The sequence below is a fragment of the Triturus cristatus genome, chromosome 5_1, assembly GCF_964204655.1.
Source record: "Triturus cristatus chromosome 5_1, aTriCri1.1, whole genome shotgun sequence".
In the NCBI taxonomy this organism is placed as follows: Eukaryota; Metazoa; Chordata; class Amphibia; order Caudata; family Salamandridae; genus Triturus; species Triturus cristatus.
Window position 1 is genome coordinate 510,735,874 of NC_140587.1, and position 18,998 is coordinate 510,754,871.

General features: G+C 44.1%; 1 protein-coding gene across 1 annotated transcript in view; it reads right to left on the reverse strand.

Moving 5' to 3' along the window:
- The window catches only part of ZBTB10 (zinc finger and BTB domain containing 10), a 480,238-nt gene that overhangs the window by 257,253 nt on the left and 203,987 nt on the right, over nt 1-18,998 (reverse strand). The window contains exon 3 of the mRNA XM_085605374.1: nt 1,772-1,837. Coding sequence (XP_085461500.1) covers nt 1,772-1,837 — 66 coding nt within the window. The remainder of the gene's footprint in view (nt 1-1,771; nt 1,838-18,998) is intronic.

Consider the following 18,998-nt stretch of genomic DNA (forward strand, 5'->3'; position numbering starts at 1 on the left):
TATCGGCTTCGAAGCGGTCGACGATGGACCCTGCAGCATAGGCGGTGGCGACTAGGAAATCACCGTCAAAAAGCCCGTCGAAGGAGCCAGAACTGGAGGAGGCGAGGCCTTTGACTGTACCTTTGACGTCTTCGGCGACGGAGTCGTTCACAGTGTCATCGACGAGTGAATTTTCTTCACAGGCTTACCCTCAGAAGAGAGAGATGAGGGCTTTTTGAAGGCTTTTGGAGCCACTGGAGGAGAAGACGGAGTAACTGAGCTGGACTTCCTCTCTGATGCCACTCCTGCCGACAGTCCTTCCCCTCTCCTTTACACCTCGGTGAGGAGAATCGCAAGGACTACGCCTTTCAGACCTATGAGAGGTCTTTTCCAAGGCATTACTGGGACGGTCTTTAGAAGGTGAAGGAGAAGACCTACCCCTCTTCACAGACCTACTAGAAGATGTAGCAAAGGAGGCCGCATCACTATCACTGGAGACTGGCTCCTTCCTGGACTTGAGTTTCTGGAGCCAGGTCAAGAGACGCCCCTCAAGGTCTTGAGGGGCGTTGAAAAGGTGCGGCATATCTTACAGTCTGCTGCCTTATGGTCTGGGTACAGACAATAAATACAATCCTTGTCCTTCACTTAAAGTCTCTTATTAGCACAGGTTGCACACACTTTAAAGAGGTCTTTCTTCTCTTTATCAGACCTCCTGACACCAAGTCCAAGCAGTTCTTGTAGAAAAACATGTAAAAAAACTGTAGAAATAAAGTTGACAGGAAAAAACTGAGCAGAGCTCAGTGGAGACTCCCTTGCACAACGTGAGGTAGAACATCTGAGGGACTGAGGTTCTCTCAGGAAGGTTCTAGAGGGAGAGGCTAATCTGATTGGTTGTTCACTTTATTTGGTCTGTTTTACAAAAAGAGATGGATAGGTTACAAAACTAGAACGGGCCTAGGCCTAGTTTCTTCTTTTGTAATGGATTCTATTTGCTATTTTATGTATGCAGAGGACTCCCATCTTGACGGGGAATGATTCAAGCATGGTAATCTATAAGAGTTCCAATACTGGAGTAAACTAATGTACCCTGCTCGACTAGACAGCTTATAATGCAAGGTTTGCTCAAGGACACTACTTGCAACATGCATTAACTTACTGGCCCAGAAACAGCCATCCTTAGCATACCATATATAGATACGACAAAGTGTCTTTCCCTGACTGAACACAGTATTTAAGCTTTATCATTGAATATCACAAAACGTGACCAAGAAAAAATGGATTTCACATAAAATAAACACTTTCACAACTCAGCAAATTACTATTGGATGAACAGCTGTGCTCTGCATCATGCGGTCCTTCATTTTGCTCTCACTGTATTAAGGTGATAGATTATTTAGGAAAAAGTTCAACATTGCCTTCAGTCACTTGCTGCAATATGATAATATTATATTAAAACATGCTGTTTCATGGTTTAGAAAAATTGTCTAGGTGGTGTAAACATTTTCAAAAGATCTATGCAGCTAAACCTGATTAGCGCAAGTGTAGAGCTTAAAATTCAAAGTGGATGCAGCTGACAGAAAAAAGGGAACAACCATTCCAGTTGTCAGAGTCTATAGAATTATATTTATTTACAGCAATGTAAAATACCACTGAAAACCTACAAGCCTGTAAAAGGTAAGGGAATTCTTAAAAGATCAAAAATGAAACGTCACTATAATCTCATATAAAATTCAGAAAGGCATGAACCTAAATACAAACATCAATTTGTCTAACTTAATTTTGTGACACCTACCATTTTCCCATGATTCCTTTGGCCAGGATTCTGGTAAAATTCCATACTTTAACTCATTTGAAGTCCCTACAAAGGAAACAAAAGACTGTGTTGTACTAAAGAGAAATACAGTAAGGACAAGAATAAATACTGAAAACATAACCTACTCGTAAAATACTACCCATTAGTAGAAGATTAATTGCTAAAATCCAAAGTGTACCAAAATACCTGCAGAGTAAAAGTTAAAGCAAAAATGCTATGACGCGGCAGCACTCCACATCATGGCAACTTATTTTCCCAAAAATCATTGTCAAGTTGCATGGCAAGAGCATCGCTGTGCAATATGGCTGAAAAATATTGACAACGCAAATTAGGGTGATCAAAAGCATTTCAGCCATGTTGTACAGCATGGCTGAAAGTTTAAAAAAAACCAAAAAAAAGAGCTATGATACAGAGTGCTGCCACTTCAGAGCTTTTTTAAAAAAAATAAAAAAAAACTTTCAGCCATGTTGTAGAGCAGCTACGTTGCTAAACAACATTGCAAAAAAACATTGATATTGACAACCCCAGTAGCTCTCGTAGGTATGGCTTTACCAATGCGTGTAGATCCTAAAGAAAAATAAGACACTTGCCAGTTTTTTTAAATCACCCATTTCTCAGAGGTTGTTGAAGTTGCCATATATATTATAACTCCAGGATTTCCTAGTAGCCTGTTGAGTGAGTTGCCATTGCGCTGTAAAATAATTATTGAATTTTTAAACTTAGCTTCTAAATGTGAAGTGTTTGTCACTGAATCATATTTAAAGATAGAGCTAAGCAGCTTTGAAAAATGTACTTCAAGTTCTTCTTCTGAGACAGATATACTTAGATAACCTGTAGGGTTTATACAACAGTTTCACAGTTTTAGTGCTAGCAAGTGGCATGAAATTACTACACAAATGCCAATACAACACAACAAAAAAATGCATATCGAGAGGGGGTGGAGTTGGGGCTCATGGGGAGGGGGTTAGAGCCAATACAAGACCTTTAACAATTGACTAGCAGAACTTTAAAAAGCTAAGCTTCTGAAATATTTGCAATTCAACTTAAAATGCCTTATGGGGGGGGGACAGGAGTTTAAAAAGAGAGAATTCTGCATCATTACTATAAAACCTTATTTGTTTCAAATTGAAAAACAGCGCCAGCATGGCATTTTCAATTCTATTACCGTGGCACATAAACAGGATGACTTAAGAAGGAAAAAAAACATACGGGACACAGAGAGAAAAACCAAGGGGTGGCCACATGATGAACTAGGCATCGCACAAATATGTAAAGTCTCAGGGAGTGGAAAAAATAGCTCATGCAAGGCAAGCAGGGGAAGGACACAAGTACTGTGACCATGTGCCAGGTGAGGGTCAAAGAGACAAGAAGGCAGTAAAGATGGCATGCCCTAACCAAACAAAAGCAAGCAAATGAGAGTGACTATGAAGTCAACCAATGGTAAGCAATGGGTGGGCTCTAAGCCCTGTGTAAGCTAACAAAATATCTTGCAAGTTACTCAGGCAGGACCTAATAAACATGCTCACAAGCAAAGCAATTCATTATTGCACATTCACCTGATCGGAAACTTCCCAAAAATCGAACAGATGAGGGTATGTGCCAAACACACCACACCCCCTAAAAATTTCACAGCCCAATATTGAAGGAGACTAAATAAATGAGAGTCCAAATGGGGAAGAGGGATGGTTGCATGCACTGTTCCCAATAAGATGCGCGTGAGATCACGCGCACCTCCATTACCTGTAGTGTGCAGTGCTTTGTGTGGAACGCGCACACGCACAGCACATCCAGCGAGAGAGCCGCTCCTTTTAACAAGCGAGTGGCGCGAAAAACAGGTGTTTCCTGGCAGAGCGGCAGAATAGACTGACGTCAATCGAAGGCGAGGGAGCGGCAGGAAAGTCTTGGGCACTTGGTATCTTCTTTTACATGTAGAGGCCAGCTACGGTGCCTACTGAGTGCTTTTGTTTAAGTATTCATGTTAATTGCAGGGCCGTCAGGAGCTGCTATTAACATGAATACTTTAACAAAAGCACACAATCAGCCCACAACCGTGCTTATGTAACAAAAGAAATTCAGCAAGTTTACAAGCACGGCATCTAAAGTTCATGCCGTTTATGTAGACTTGCTGAATTTCTCTTCTTAACAGAGCTGGGCTACGGGGTGATTGTCTGACTTTGTTAAAGTTTTCAGGTTAATTGCAGCTCCAGACGGGCGCTGTGATTAACCTGAAATCTTTAACAAAGTCCCACAATCTCCCCTCAGCTGCGCTCTATTAAGAAAAGAAATGCAGCAACTCTACAAACACGGCGTGTAAAACACACATCGTGTTTGTAGACTTGCTGAATTTCTCTTCTTAATAGAGCGCAGCTGAGGGGTGATTTACACTTTTCTGTTCTTGGCAGAGTGTGCCACCCGACTTGGATTTTCCTGTTTCTGTCACTGCATCCAGATATATGATACAACAAGTAACATCATACACAGGGCTTTAAGTTTAAGTGGGATGAAGAAACCGGGGGGGGGGGGGGGGCAGTGTAATCAAGGGCTTAGCTTTAAGACACATAAGCTAAAAATCTGTACTTTTAGCATAATGCACCGCCCGACTTGTATTTTGCTGTTTCTGTCATTGCATCCAGATATATGATACAAGTAGTAGCATTATACCTACAAGTCAGGACTATTAGCTTTGTCAATGGTTGTTAGTTGCATAAGATAAATAAGCAGCAACTATGGCTTGTATATAATATTGTAAAAAACCTGGACTTAAAGCCCTGGTGACACCACGACAATGTTGCTGTGCCTGAGTTTCAAAAAGAGAAGGGAAATCCAGAGAGAAAATGACTATTTAAAGGATTTCCCTTCCCCCTACAAGGCTCACCTGGCATGACGTCATGCTGTAACTTCTCTACTAGTGAGAAGTCAGCAGTGTGAGCAGCGCACATCAATGTGCCTACTGTCACTGCAGTCTGAAAAAAATGGACCACCTGTGCCAGGGCACAAAAGAGAGCCCGCTAGAGACCCGGTTTGAGGCCCCCTTTAAAAAACTGCTTATGCTCAGCACTGGTGAGACCCGGCCCACTTAAAGCCCTGATCATACCTACAATTGACTTAGTAAGTGGTTGCTAGTTGCATAAGATAAATACGCAGCAACAATGCCTTGTATAAATTAAATCCATTTGAATTTGAAAACAGCGAAAATCTCCAGCCATCTTTCTAGTTGTGATGAGGCTGCCAATGAAAGACTTGCTGGAGTGTCTGTTATGGTCATGCTGGTAGTACAGTTTTAACAACCCCTTTAGACAAAATGTGACATTTTAACAATAATCAGTTTGACTGTTAATGAGATTCCTTTTTTGTACTTGCATATATTAGGGCGAAAGGGGGTGATCCGCTGTACAAAACTCAGCTTCATCAGGTTAAGCAGACTGTCTTGTGATAGGAGCTTGCCATACTTCTAGTAGTGCAGCTTCCGTACTGTGGTTGGGACAGAAAAGTGACCAATGGGAATTCAACAGTTGGCTTGCTTCTAAATATTGTTCAAATTGTAGGGCGATTATTCTTTCCAGGTTTCATGGGGTCAGAGGAAGCAAGAAAGGGGAAATTATGTGGTATTTCTCCATTTATTTTTTAATGTAGGTGCTCATAATGCTAGTCTAAAGAATAGACGAGATGAACCTTGACCCAGTGAGACCCTGATGATGGTAACAGTAGTCTCGAGCAGTGGAGGAGGAGAGTCTTTTTAGGGTCTTATTTATTGTTCTATTGTTGTCTTGAGAAACTGACATCTAGAAAGAGTGTTTTTTATGCATGATGAGCTGTGACCTGAACATTCCACGGGACTAGGTGATGTACCAGTGCAGTGATGGTGCGGGTTTTCACCGATCTCTTGTCAGCGTTGTAATGTTGGTCTAAATTATTTTTTTTTCCCAAGGATTTGAAAGTTGCATAGCAGTTCAGTGATCACTTTTCTCACATATAAAAGCCTCCAAGCACACTGCCCACTCCAAGTCATTCCGTTTCACTTCATCTGAACGTTTTCTTGTTAAATGCAGCTCCAGACGGGTGCTGGGATTAACCTGAAAACTTTAACAAAGGCACACAATCACCTTGCAGCTGCGCTCTAATAAGAAAAGAAATGAAGCAACTCTACAAACATGGCATGCACAGCACACGCCATGTTTGTAGACTTGGCTGTGGGGTGATTGTGTGACTTTTTAAACTTTTCTGTGCTTGGCATAGTGTGCCCCCGACTTGTATTTTCCGGTTTCTGTCATTGCATCCAGATATATGATACATCAAGTAACATGGTACCTACAACAAGCCGGACTATTGGCTTTGTCAGTGGTTGTTAGTTGCAGAAGATAAATAAGAAGCAACTATGGCTTGTATTTAATATTGAAAAAGCTTCCACTTAACGCCCTGGTGACACCAAGACAATGTTGTTGCCCCTGAGTTTCAAAAAGAGAAGGGAAGCGAGTGTTAGTGAAGAGAATACTCCCGACAGATGGATCAGTCATTTACACACTTGCAGCTGCCATTTGCTCAGACCTCCATCTTGGCAAGTTTAAAAATCTTGGCAAGGCCTAACCAGCCTTCCACCCTTCGAGTTCGTTCAGGTGAGCACGGTTACATAGAGCAAGCGTTTAGAAATGACAAGATGGCAAAAAAGGCTCCTTCTAGAACCCCCCAATGTCGATATGCAGAGAAGCTACTTCTGAAGCATTGCCATACCACACTCACTGTCTTCTCTGACATATCTTTGGTCCTTTTTTCTTCCACTCCCCAGCTGCTCTCGCCAGCTCCTTCTCTTTTCTTCTTCCTCAAATCAGGTCCGCTCCACGTTTACCCACTTTCCCCTTCTCCCCCATCCCATTCTTGTCTCCATTTCCCTCTCACTGCCTGTTCTTTGCTTTCTCTGTTTTCCATTCTCCGTTCTCCCTCCCAGTTCTCCAAAGCCTCTGACTGCCTTTCTCTTTCCGTCCCTCTCTTACCAATTTCTCCATTACTCCATTATTGTCATGGCGTGTGTATCCAATTTGCAAATCTGCCTTAAGCCCCGTAACATGGGTTGAATGCGTGGAAATGCACTGACTTTTCAGTTTTTTAACCAAAAGTTTGGAGTGATATTTGGGGCTGCGCACAAGCGCGGTCTGGTTCCTGGCGCACATAGCCATGGCTGCAGCGCACAGAGACCCTACTCTGCCGCACACAGAGGAAAAAAATTAGGAGGGAACATTGGTTGCATGTGAATCCATGAAACATACCAATGCTGGAGAACTGCAGTTTTAATTAGGCAACTTAGTTCTTCTCCAACCACAGACATTTAACATGCTTGAATCTGAAAACAACAACAATCACATTAGTATCTAGACAGTATTGAAAAGTGGTCATGTGTTCCTCCTGCAGGCTGTGGGTTGGAAACGTTGCAGACTGACACACCAGTATACATAGCAGTTGTAGATGACAGTACTTGTTGAGTGTGCACTCCCACCCATTTAAGAAGTGAAGGGTTTTCCATGTCAAAAGGGGATGCAGACTGGAATCCACCTTGCTACACACAGGCGTATGAGGACTGCTTCTGGGTTGTCCAAAAGAGAGGAACTGCTGATCGGAAAGTCAGATACATTTGGTTCCATTAGTGCAGAATTTCAAGCAAATGGGAAAATGTATGTGAGTAGTGTCTTTTCCGCGTTTCAAGAGGGACTGGATCCGAAAGACCGTCATACCAATTACCAATGGTTTGTTCAGATGAAAACCAGAAGACTCCTTAGCCATAACTTAGGGTTTTTTCACTATGCAACTGTCTTTGGAGAATCGAAGCAATGCTTTTCAACTGTAAACATATAGGGGCTATATCACTGGATAACAAATTTGCTGTCCTGGAGGGGCTTGAAGCATGTGATTGACAGGAGGTAGCTAGGGAGGTTCACCATATACCGACCCATCCAGTGGAGAACTCTGTAATTGGTAGCCATCTATCAGAGTCCAGAAGAGATATGATAAGATCATTAAATTGAAATATAGCTGAGCTCAGATCTAAGTTGGCCAACCCAGAATGGACCGGGTTTATACATCAATTTGATTTAGTATGCCTACAAGAAATGTGGGATATTGACGGATTTCGTACATTTCATACTCCAGCAACCCCTTCAAGGTCGGGTGGAGCAAGACGAGGTGTTTTGACTGATTAGAAACACATTACGCTTTAACATTTTTCAGACAATTGCAGAGTCCCCCTTTATCCATCTTTTAGTGTGTGACGGGCACGGTGCAGACGATATGTTGTTAATACATTTTTTGAATAATTATTTTGAGGGTAATATGTCCCAGGTGATTGATTCACTAGAGAGTGCAACAGATAGGGTCATGACTAACCACTGCCACCCTTTGAATATAGTATGGATGGGCTACTTTAACGCTCATAGTTGTACCAGGTTGTCGACACCAACATGTGGTTTAATCGATGAAGATTACACACCCCCTATGGTAATGTGCGGATTAGGATTCTGACCATAAGCACATGGTAATGTTTAACCCAATAGATGAATCCATAGGTTTCTTGGAAAAAACATTTGGAAATACTATCCAAGGCACTACGATAGATTAATTGTTGGTTATGACGCCCCTAAAATAATGTTTTAGCCATGTACAAACCCTCATTACAGTTTTTAGTGATCATGCTGCTATTACCTTCCAAATTCACTGGACGGATTTTTTTAAATTGTCGGATAGAAGAACACTTGTGCCAACTATAGAAAGAAGGAATGTTATAGTTCTCAAATGGGCGAAGATAAATAACATTGACCAGTGTAGTTGGGACTTCTCATGAGGAAAAATCAACTTGCTTAGACCCTCACATTGAACCCTTTTGTATAGTGCAGGCATTTGTATCAATACTGAATGCCGTGGAAAGAAATGTATTGTCTCCGAAGAGGACATTGAAATCATCTGACCCGCGCTAGTTTGACGCCGCGTGCACCAAGCCACTCAGTAAGTTATGTATGGCACTAAGGAAAAAACCCAAGAGATAAAGAAATGGTCACATATCTCCGCTTCCAATATTAGGAAGCAAGGAGGACTAGACTCGGAGCTCTGAAGGAGGATGCCTGGGAAAATTTACAACATGCTGCACTCTCAAAAAACTCATAAGAGTTCTGGGCTATAATTAATTCTCCATTCTAGAAACAAGATATAGGTCCAACTCTAGATGTCCATGTGGGAGAGAATGCCTGGGTTGGCCACTACACAAATACATTTGGGTATGATTCTGAAAGGGAATATTGAACCCCCAATGCTGAGACTAAGGATATACAAATCCCTTTTATCTTCTCGATGGCAGAGGTAAAATGTGGTTTGCTGCAATGTAGTAGTACTAAAGCTCCAGGCCCAGATGGAGTCCCCATAGATCTCTTTTTCCAAAATCCAGACCCTTGGACTATTGGCAAACGTTTTTAACGCAATCACAATAGTGGGGCCCCCGGATACATGGAAGAAGACAATTATTTTTCTAATACATAAGAAGGGTGATAAATCATTGACAAACTATAGGCCGATCTCTCTCTTGGACGGCACAGTTAAGTTAATGGGTCGTCTATTATTAAATTGATTAGAGGATTGGGCTACAGACAAAAACAATATTACTACCGGCCCAATATGGTTTAAAAAAAAGGGATGGGGAACCTTTATCAATGCTTAAATTTTAACCTAATTGCAGCCAAGTATAATCAAGCTACAGAAGGAAGCATTTTTATGGCATTGGTGGACCTCTCTGCAGCGTTCGATTGTGTCTCACATTGTAAGCTATGGAGTATTATGAAAGAAATGGGTGTTGATGATGCCACAATAGTATTCCTACGTCATTTATATTCTCAATTTTCTGCATGTGTTAGGTATGGTAGCAAGGTGGAACGCACAAGATCATTCCCTATTCTTAGGGGGGGGTCAGGCAGGGTTGCGTCCTGGCTCCCTTTTTGTTTTCTCTTTATACAAATGGTGTGGAATCAGAATTGGTTCATTCTACAACTGATGTCCCCATGGCTAAACAAATGCGCATACCCATACTGCTATACGCAGATGATGCTGTATTGATAGCTAGGAATGGTTTAGCACTGCAAAAGGTTATTGATATGTATGTGTCCTGAAGGGATTCATTGGACCACCAGGTCAACGAAGCGAAAACCTTTATTTTAATTACGTGGAAATGGCCTAGAAAACTTCCTTCTTTTTATATTTCGGCCCACCGAATTGAAATTACCCAGACTTTTTTATATTTGGGTGTTTTAATTAATAGTTCAGCGACATGGTCAAATATGGTCATGAATTGATGTAATGTGCTAGAAAAAAAGCACTATGGCCATATTTTCGTTTGTGAAAAAATTAGGTTCAAAGCCATTAGAGCCAATTCAAAAGATGTATTCTTCAAAAGCAATTTCAGCAGCCACCTATGGGGCAGGGATGTGGGGAACAACCAAGGCTACAACAAATAGAAGATGGTTTTATAAGAAATTATTAGCTCTTCCTGAAAGCTGCTCAAATTTTATCCTGCATAAAGAGCTGAACGTCTTCTATATTTCAGACTTAACCCGCCTGGCTCCGGTTTTACTTTGGCATTCGATCTGGTGGGGGGAGACGGTGGCATTAACTCATAGTGTTATTAAGGATTGCTTAACTCTTGACCAGGCTTATAAGGTACCATGGATTCAATACGTAAAAGAAATACGGATAGTGTTGTCTCTTGAACCTTTCTATAAGGATCCAGACAACTGCCACTCAATCTTTTAGGTGGTTATATTAGATCTGCAAGCCATGAACTGACAAAGCGGAATCAGCCTGCTCCCCAAACTCAGACAGCCGCAGCCACGCATGCCTGCGCAACGTGAGAGGCTGAGCCATACTCCTACCGACAAAATAGGTACTGTCCATACTGCATTCAATGGTAAATTTGGATGCTTCTCGGCCATCCTGTACCACCTGAAGAAGCTTCTCTGCCTGGCTTTCTCCGACAGAGAGGGCAGACACCACCAACAGAGTCCCATAGGGCATGAGACATTCTACCTAACACACAGGTTGTGTTTAAAGATCTCAGTGCAGCACTAGCAGAGGAAAAGAGACTCCGACCACAATTATCCAACTAACTGGAGTCCTTGCCAGGGGGATCGACCAGAAGAACACTAAGGTCTGCTGATGCAGTAGCAGCCTGTACTACCAGCCCTATAGTGGTAGGGTGTCGTAAAAGGTAGGGAGGATCCCCTGGGGAAGGACAATACCTATGGCAGACTGCCCAGTCAACAGACGGCCCTGGGACAGGTTGCACCCAAGACCCCAATAATATATCAAAGTGGGATTTGTTTTAGGGGAATAACAGGATTACTTCCGTCCCACCTTGATGGAGAACTTGCATCAAGGAATCTGTGGATAACTACACAAAAGAAAATTGGCAATTTAGAATTGCGGTTGCCCTACTCAAAAACTCTGATATAGAAGAACTATCCTTCTTTGCAATGCTTGGAGGGGGAAAGCAAATCTGAAGCTGGAGAGGACTGCAGGCCACTAGCTCCCCCAGATCAGTCAGCCAAGCATCTTCCAAGGAAGATGGGCACGAGTACCCAAAGGAATTTGCCCCGCAGCCTCTACTCCGCCTGCCAAACAAGGATTTCCTGTAGGAACAGTAGAAAAAGACAGAACAGGGTCTAAATCAGGATTGTCCACAATAGACAGCGCTGCCGACGCAGCAACAGATGCTGTCTGACAACGTTGCGGCGACGACTTGACGTCGGAAATATCAATGGGCGCCCCAGAAGCAGGCTGCAGAGACGTAGACGGTGTAAACCTCGGCAGGGTGAGCGGTAGCGCCACATCAAATCCGCTACCGGATTCAGGGGGCCTCGCTGCGACAGAGGCTGAAGCTGCCTGTGAGGATGCATACAGGACACTCCCTTCCTCCTTTAGGCTTGAAAGCGCCCCATAGGCAGTTGGAGAGTCAAAGACCTGTTGGCGTGAAAGAAAGTGTTCTTTCATATGGTCGAGGGTCGCCTGAGAGGCCTCTGCAACTGGCAGTTGCAAGATGACGTTGAACTTATGTTTAGCACATTGGACCTTTGTGGCTATCTTGGAGGGCGGCGGCTCCCCACCTGAGCAACTCATCGACCTATCTGCTTTGGGGAAGATGGACGTTGCAGATCATCCGAAAGCCGAGCCGCAAGGAGCTTCATACGACGTTCCTTCGGTTGGATAATCTTGACAAGAGCCACAGTCACCCAAGTCATGCTCCTCACCAAGACGCCATAAACAGATCGTATGGGATCTGTGATTGACATCTGCTTCTCGCAAGAACGACAGGGCTTAAACCCCGATGACATCGCTGTCACACTGTTCCCATTGACTAGAAGAGGAGGAATAGAAGGGCCCAATAAAGGCCCAAACTCTGCTCTGGATCCTCGTTGCAAGCGTGGAAAAGAAGGAACTGATGTCAGCGAGGAAGATGTATAGATTCCGCTGACATCACATCGAGAGGACAAAGTCGCTGTGGAGTTGCTCAATGTCCTCAGCCGGCATGCAGGCGTACTGTGGGGAAAAAAGCCTGCCACCTGGGGAAGATTCTAATTAAGGAATCTGCGGCTAGATGTCTCTATTAGATTCAAGAGCTTTTTACGCTTTGAAGTGGAAAATATTTGCAATCTGATGCCTTAGAAATAATAACCCAATAAAATGTGAAGAGGATATAATTTTAACTTATCTACTTCATTCACAAGCTCAAATCTATCAAAGCTCCTTCTTTGCCATGCTAGTTATAAAAGATTTCTGGGAAAGATTGAAAAAATACTTTTCCTCCTATAAGACAGTCTCTGCCTCCATGGAATTTGAATCTCGTTTTATTAAAATTAATTGCTCCTCCTTGTGAACACATACATAAGACACACAACCCTTCCTCTTCCCAACCTGTCAACACTTTTGTTATCTTTGTCATTTTCCCCAAATCTCATAGTGCTATTTAAAAAGAACTGCAGCTGTGAGTCACAGCACAAATCAAGAATCAAATGCAAGATCATGACTACTCCCCTAGTAAAACACTTTTTAGAACATTTGCACAGTGAAACAGACTACAAATGTACAATCATAGATGTAATAGAAAAGACCCACTAAGAGGCAATATGGAATCACCAATTCAATCAAATGTCAGAAATTCAGAATAGCTTTCTAAACAAACATGACCAGATATATGTTCAATTATCAGTGGCTCTAGATCTTAAGAGACCACACTAGGATATGATACAGTCCAAATTCTACATCCCTCTTGAGGCACTTTGACATTAATAATTAAACCCCCACAACAAGCATGCATCGCATATGGGTGCTTAATTAGGTAATCAGGAGAATCTGAAAAGCTGTGATTGAACAGCACTAGTCCCAGAGTATCAACACCTTTTTGATAAAGCAACACTGCAATCCCAGCTATCTTGGATCATCATCACCACCTCAAGAGAATGGGAGTCTTTTCTGTGAAGTTCAGACCACACGAAACCTAGGAGTACCACCGATTGTTCTATCTTCACATAATGAGACTAGGACAAGCTTCCATCGTGAAGTGGTATCTAAAAACGCTTTCATCCCTGCAAGTACAGAGATACGTTAACTACCCGAGACTACTATGTCCATGAGCACCAAGGTATGTTTTCTTGCTTGCCTTTATAAGATATGCCTACTATAATGAAGCTGAATAATGATGAAGGCCGAAACACCAAACATAAGGACTAGAAGTACCATGAACATTAGGATGGGGCAATACACTCAAACGACTGTGTGACTGCGTCCACACTACTGCTGACAACGGAGCTGAAGAACGTGTAGCAAACAAAGGACAATGCTTGACCACAGAAGCAATACTGAAAAATTACCCGGTACGTTCAGCTGAGTCGATAGTAAAGACCAGGACAACATAGGCCTGCAAGAGGAAGACTGATAGTTTCAAGGGATTTTCATATCTTATCCACTCAGCACTGCAAATCCACCATAGTGTGCCCACTGACAAATAAGCGACAAGATGTCTATCACCCTCGACACGTTTCCAGGATTATTGTTTTTCCTTATAAAACTTGTCACTTACTTACATTTCCTCTTTCCATGACAATTCGCAGGATGTAAGACCAATTCCAAGGAAAAGAAGGCATTTTCCTTACCCTTCATTACACTCACAATGAGCCCTTGGGTGGCCCCACCTATATCAAAAAGGTAAGGAACACGTTACTTACCTGTAACTGCGGTTATCCAGTATTGGTATCTTTCATAGATTCACATGCCTGAATCATTCCCCGTCGTCGGGATGGGAGTCCCCGGTAAATAACAAAGCAATGTCTTAGTAGACATATAGAGTAATAAGCCCCAAAAAGGCCTCATCTTAGTAACATATCCACGTCCTTATGTAAAAAAGGACCAGTAGCCAATCAGCTAGCACCACCCTCTAGAACCTTACTGGAAGGAGCTCTAGTCCCTCAGATTTTCGTAAGCACAGTGCTAAGTAGTTGTATCACAGAGATCCAGGCGAGCCCTTCCAGGGGAGGTGGGTGGGTTGCATGTGAATCTATGAAAGATACCAATACTGGATAACCGCACTTACAGGTAATGAACGCGTTCCTTATCCAGTATTAGGGTATCTTTCATAGATTCACATGCCTGAATCAGAATAGTAAGCAATAATAAGCACATTTCGAAAGGTACAGAATATATACAGTCACTCGATAACATATGCATGTGAAAACAATGACACAGCCAATGCATACATCACAATGCTAAATGTGCGTAAAGAGGCAAGGATGGTGGGATGAAAGGAAGGGCTCACCTCTAATGGAATAGATGACGGAGTACCGCTTGACCCACTGCAGCGTCTTTCATGATCTCCGTATCCAGGCAGTAATGCTTGGAGAAAGTATGCGGTGTCTTCCATGTGGCCACTCTACAAATGTCCGCAATGGGCACTCCTGCAAACAGTGCCATGGAAGTAGACATTGCCCTTGAGGAATGGGCACTAACTGTTGATCGCAGTGGACGCCCTGCTTGCTGGTGACAGAAGGTGATGGCTGAAGAGATCCAGCGAGATATACTCGGTTTGGTAAGTGGTAGTCCCTTTCTAGGCCTACTGTACGCTACGAAGAGTTGATTAGACTTACGAAATGTTTTCGTTCTATCAATGTAAAACTTCAGGCAGCGCTTAAGGTCCAATGAATGTAGAGTTTTCTCCGCTACCGTTTGTGGATTCGGGAAGAATGAACGGAGCACGATAGGCTCGTTAAGATGGAACTGTGATGGAACTTTTGGAATGAACTTCGGATATTTTTCGAAGAATGACCCTATCCTGTTTGAACTGAAGGAAAGGGTCTTGGATTGAGACGCCTGGAGTTCCCCCACTCGCCTTGCCGAGGTAAGGGCCAGAAGGAGTGCAGTCTTCCAGGATATATATTTAAGATCTGCTCTGTGTATGGGCTCAAACGGGTGTTTCATCAGTTGAGCCAGAACCGTGTTGAGATGCCAAGCCGGTGGTACAGGTCTTACTGGAGGGAATGTTCTAAACAGTCCTTTAAGGAATTGCTTGATAAGCCTATGAGACCACAAAGATGGACCTGTAGAGGATCTCCTGAAGCGCGATATTGCTGCTAGGTGGACTTTAATGGAGGCATGAGCAAGACCAGATTTTGCTAGATGTAGGAGGTACGGCAAGATTTGTTCCGGAGTAAAAGAGAGAGGGTGTACCTTGTTTGCCTTGCACCAGATACAAAACCTCTTCCATTTAAATGAATACGTTCTGTTGGTACTATCTGCTCGTGCTAGAACTTGTCTGCAATCAGGAGGAATTTCTAAACCCTGAAACTCTCTGAACTCACAGCCACGCTGATAACTTGAGAGATGCCGGATCCGGATGCTGAACTTGCTGATTGTTGAGCGTTAGAAGAGATGGAAACAGCTTCAACTTGATTGGCGGTTCCAGGGAGACGAGGTGATGCTCCGTGAACCAGTGTTGGCGTGGCCAAGCTGGAGCTATCAATATGAGTGTGCAGGGTTCCGCTTTCAACTTCCGGAGCACCCTGGGAATCAGGGGAAATGGCGGAAAGGCGTACGCAAAGACGTTGCACCTTGCGATCAAAAATGCATTCCCCAGAGACTCTTGTTGGGGATGCCAGCTTGCAAAGTGTTGGCATTTGGCGTTCTGCTGGGTGCGAAGAGGTCCAGAAGAGGGGTGCCCCATCGAGCAAATATGTTGCGGAGGACCAGTTGATCCAGCTCCCACTCGTGGCATGTCGCTTGTCTTCTGCTCAGAGAATCTGCCAACACGTTTTGGGCGCCTGGAACATACTCTGCTCGGAGAGAGATGTTGTGACTGAGCAGCCAGTTCCAAATTTTTTGCAACTCGTGAGAGAGTGTTTTCAAACGAGTGCCCCCGTTTGTTCAGATAGTGCATTGTCGTGGTATTGTCGGTTCGGACAAGCACTAGGGAGTTTTTGATTCGTGGAAGGAAAGCCATCAGAGCTAGATATACTGCGCGCAGCTCTAGAAGATTTATATGAAGTGCCTTCTCGGAAGGGGACCACTTTCCGCTTATCTGCAGTTCTTGAAGGAAAGCCCCCAGCCCTCCAATGAGGCATCCGTGGTGATGATATGCGGAGCAGCAGGAAGCAAGAAAGGCAAGCCTTGAGAAAGGTTCTGGGGGAAAATCCACCACCGTAGAGCCTTGTTGATCGCACGGGTCACCTGGACGACGTCGTCGAAGGACCCTGTACACTGGACCCATTGATCCGACAGTTCTTCTTGAAGAGGTCGCATGTGAAGACGACAATGTGGAACTAACAGGATGCAAGAAGACATCATCCCGAATAGGGATTTGAAGAGACGCACCGACAGCGTCTTCCTGGACCTTATACAGAGCGCCAACGACTGAAGCTTGTCTTTGCGTTCCTGTGATAGAAATGCCTTCCTCTGTATGGTGTTGTGTAGCGCCCAGAAAATTCATGCGCTGAGACGACTGAAGGACGGACTTGTCCCGATTGAGTCAGCCCTAGACACTGGAAAAGCCTCAGACAGGCGCTGGAGGACCTGACCGCGCCTTCTAGAGATGGTGACTTGACGAACCAGTCGTCCAGATATGGGAAGACTTGATGGTGATGTTGGTGTAGATATGCGGCCACTGGAGCTAGACATTTGGTAAAAATGCGGGCGCCGATTTGAGTCCAAACGGCAAAACCCGAAACTGGTAATGCCTGCCCGCCACCATGAATCATAGAAATTTTTTGTGGTTGCGGTGTATTGGTATATGAAAATAGGCGTCTTGCAGGTCTAACGACACCATGTAGTCGTCCGCATTGAGAAGAGGTAAAACCTCCTAAATGGTGATCATACGAAACGACTGCTTTTTCAGAAACTTGTTCAGATTCCTCAAGTCCAATATCGGTCTCCATTTTTTCTCCTTCTTTCGGATGAGGAAGAAACTGGAGTAAAACCCCTTTCCCCTTTGACTTGGGGGAACTCTCTCTATAGCTCCCTTTTGGAGCATAAGCGCCACTTCCCAGAGTAAAGCACGCACATTTTTGTGAAGCATTGGGCGGGGAGGGGTTTGAGGCGGGATCTGGATGAATTCTAGAGAGTGGCCGAATTGAACTCATTGTAGAACCCAACGGTCCGTAGTTATCTTTTGCCAATTTGAAAGAAAGTGGAAAATTTTTCCTCCAATCTTGGAGGGCAGAGAGGAGTTGGAGACTGGCGGTAGTTGAAAGTCATTGCCGTCGAGCGGCATCTTTTTGTCTCCCTCCCTTGCCACGAAAGGAAGATTTAGTGTAGGAGGATTGTTGACGCTGTTGGAATTGCAAACAGTATTGCTGGGAGGAAGACCGATGCTGGAAATCTCCTCTAGTCGATGTTTGACCCCTCCCTCTTGAGCCTCGAAAGGAAGGGTTTCGGAATTGTAAGGTACCCAAAGCTCTGGCGGTATCTGTATCTTTCTTAATACCCTGTAATGCCTCATCAATATGTGAGCCGAAGAGAAGTTGGCCATCATATGGCATGTCCAGTACTTTGGTTTGGACTTCTGGTCTGAAAGAGGTTGCCTTTAACCAACCTTGGCGCCGCAGCAGAGCTGCGCCCGCTAGCTGGCGAAATCCGGTTGAAGCAATATCCATTGCGCAATCTATAATTTCAGAAGCAGATCTTTCCCCCTCTAGCAAGATCTTCTTTGCCTCTTCTTTTGACTCCTCAGGTAAGTTTGCCAAGTATGGCGCAATGTCTGCCCACATCTGTCGATTGTAACGTCCCAAAAGTGCTAGGGCGCTGGAAGCACGCACTGTCAAAGCAGACATTGAGGAAAATCGCTTGCCGATGTTATGCAGCCGCCTACCCTCCTTATCTGGTGGAACCGTCAACAAAGCAGATGGGTTTTTTGACCTCCTCTGAGCGGCCTGGGTAATGACGGAGTCCGGTTTTGGATGGCCTGTGAGACAAGCTGGAGCAGTGTCTGGCTCTTTATATTTCTTATCCAGCCTAGGTAAAACTGGAGGGACCGAGGAAGGATTCTGCATAATCTTTATGCCTTGTTCCCAAATGTAGTCTATCATAGGGATTGCGTGAACAGACTTTTTTAAAGGGTTCCTTAAAATCGTAGAGGAAACAGTCCTGTTGGTGCGAGGACATAGGTATCTGAAAGCGCTGGGCCGCTCTCTCTACGATATTATGAAAGCCGCCAATGTCCTCCGGCGGCGAGTCGGCTGTGGTAGGAGCAGGAGAAACTGGACAGGGAAGAATGTAGTCATCCCATTCGTCCTGACGAGATTGGACATCCTGAAGCTCTCCTTCTTCAGGCTCCTCTTCGTCGTCGTCATCAGTAGTGAGACGAGGTGGTGATGTGACCGTCTCTGACTGCAAAACCAATGGAGGCGGTCGTAGCCTTGGTTTTGGAGGCACAACTGGCATCGGGGAGGGAGTCTGCATCGGAAACCGTTGCTTATAGTCAGATATAAGGAATTGGAGATCCGTGACCAGAGACGCAGGCAGACAAACCATAGATGGTGGAGGCAGCGTATATTCCTGAGGAGAAACCTCCTGATAGTCCTGTTCAATATCCTCATAGTCAGAGATATCCTGATATTTTACATGTAGTTGCGAAGGACTTGTCGCAGCAGGGAACATACTGCCGTCATCCGAGTATTCCTCCTCAAAAAGTTGAGCTGGAGGC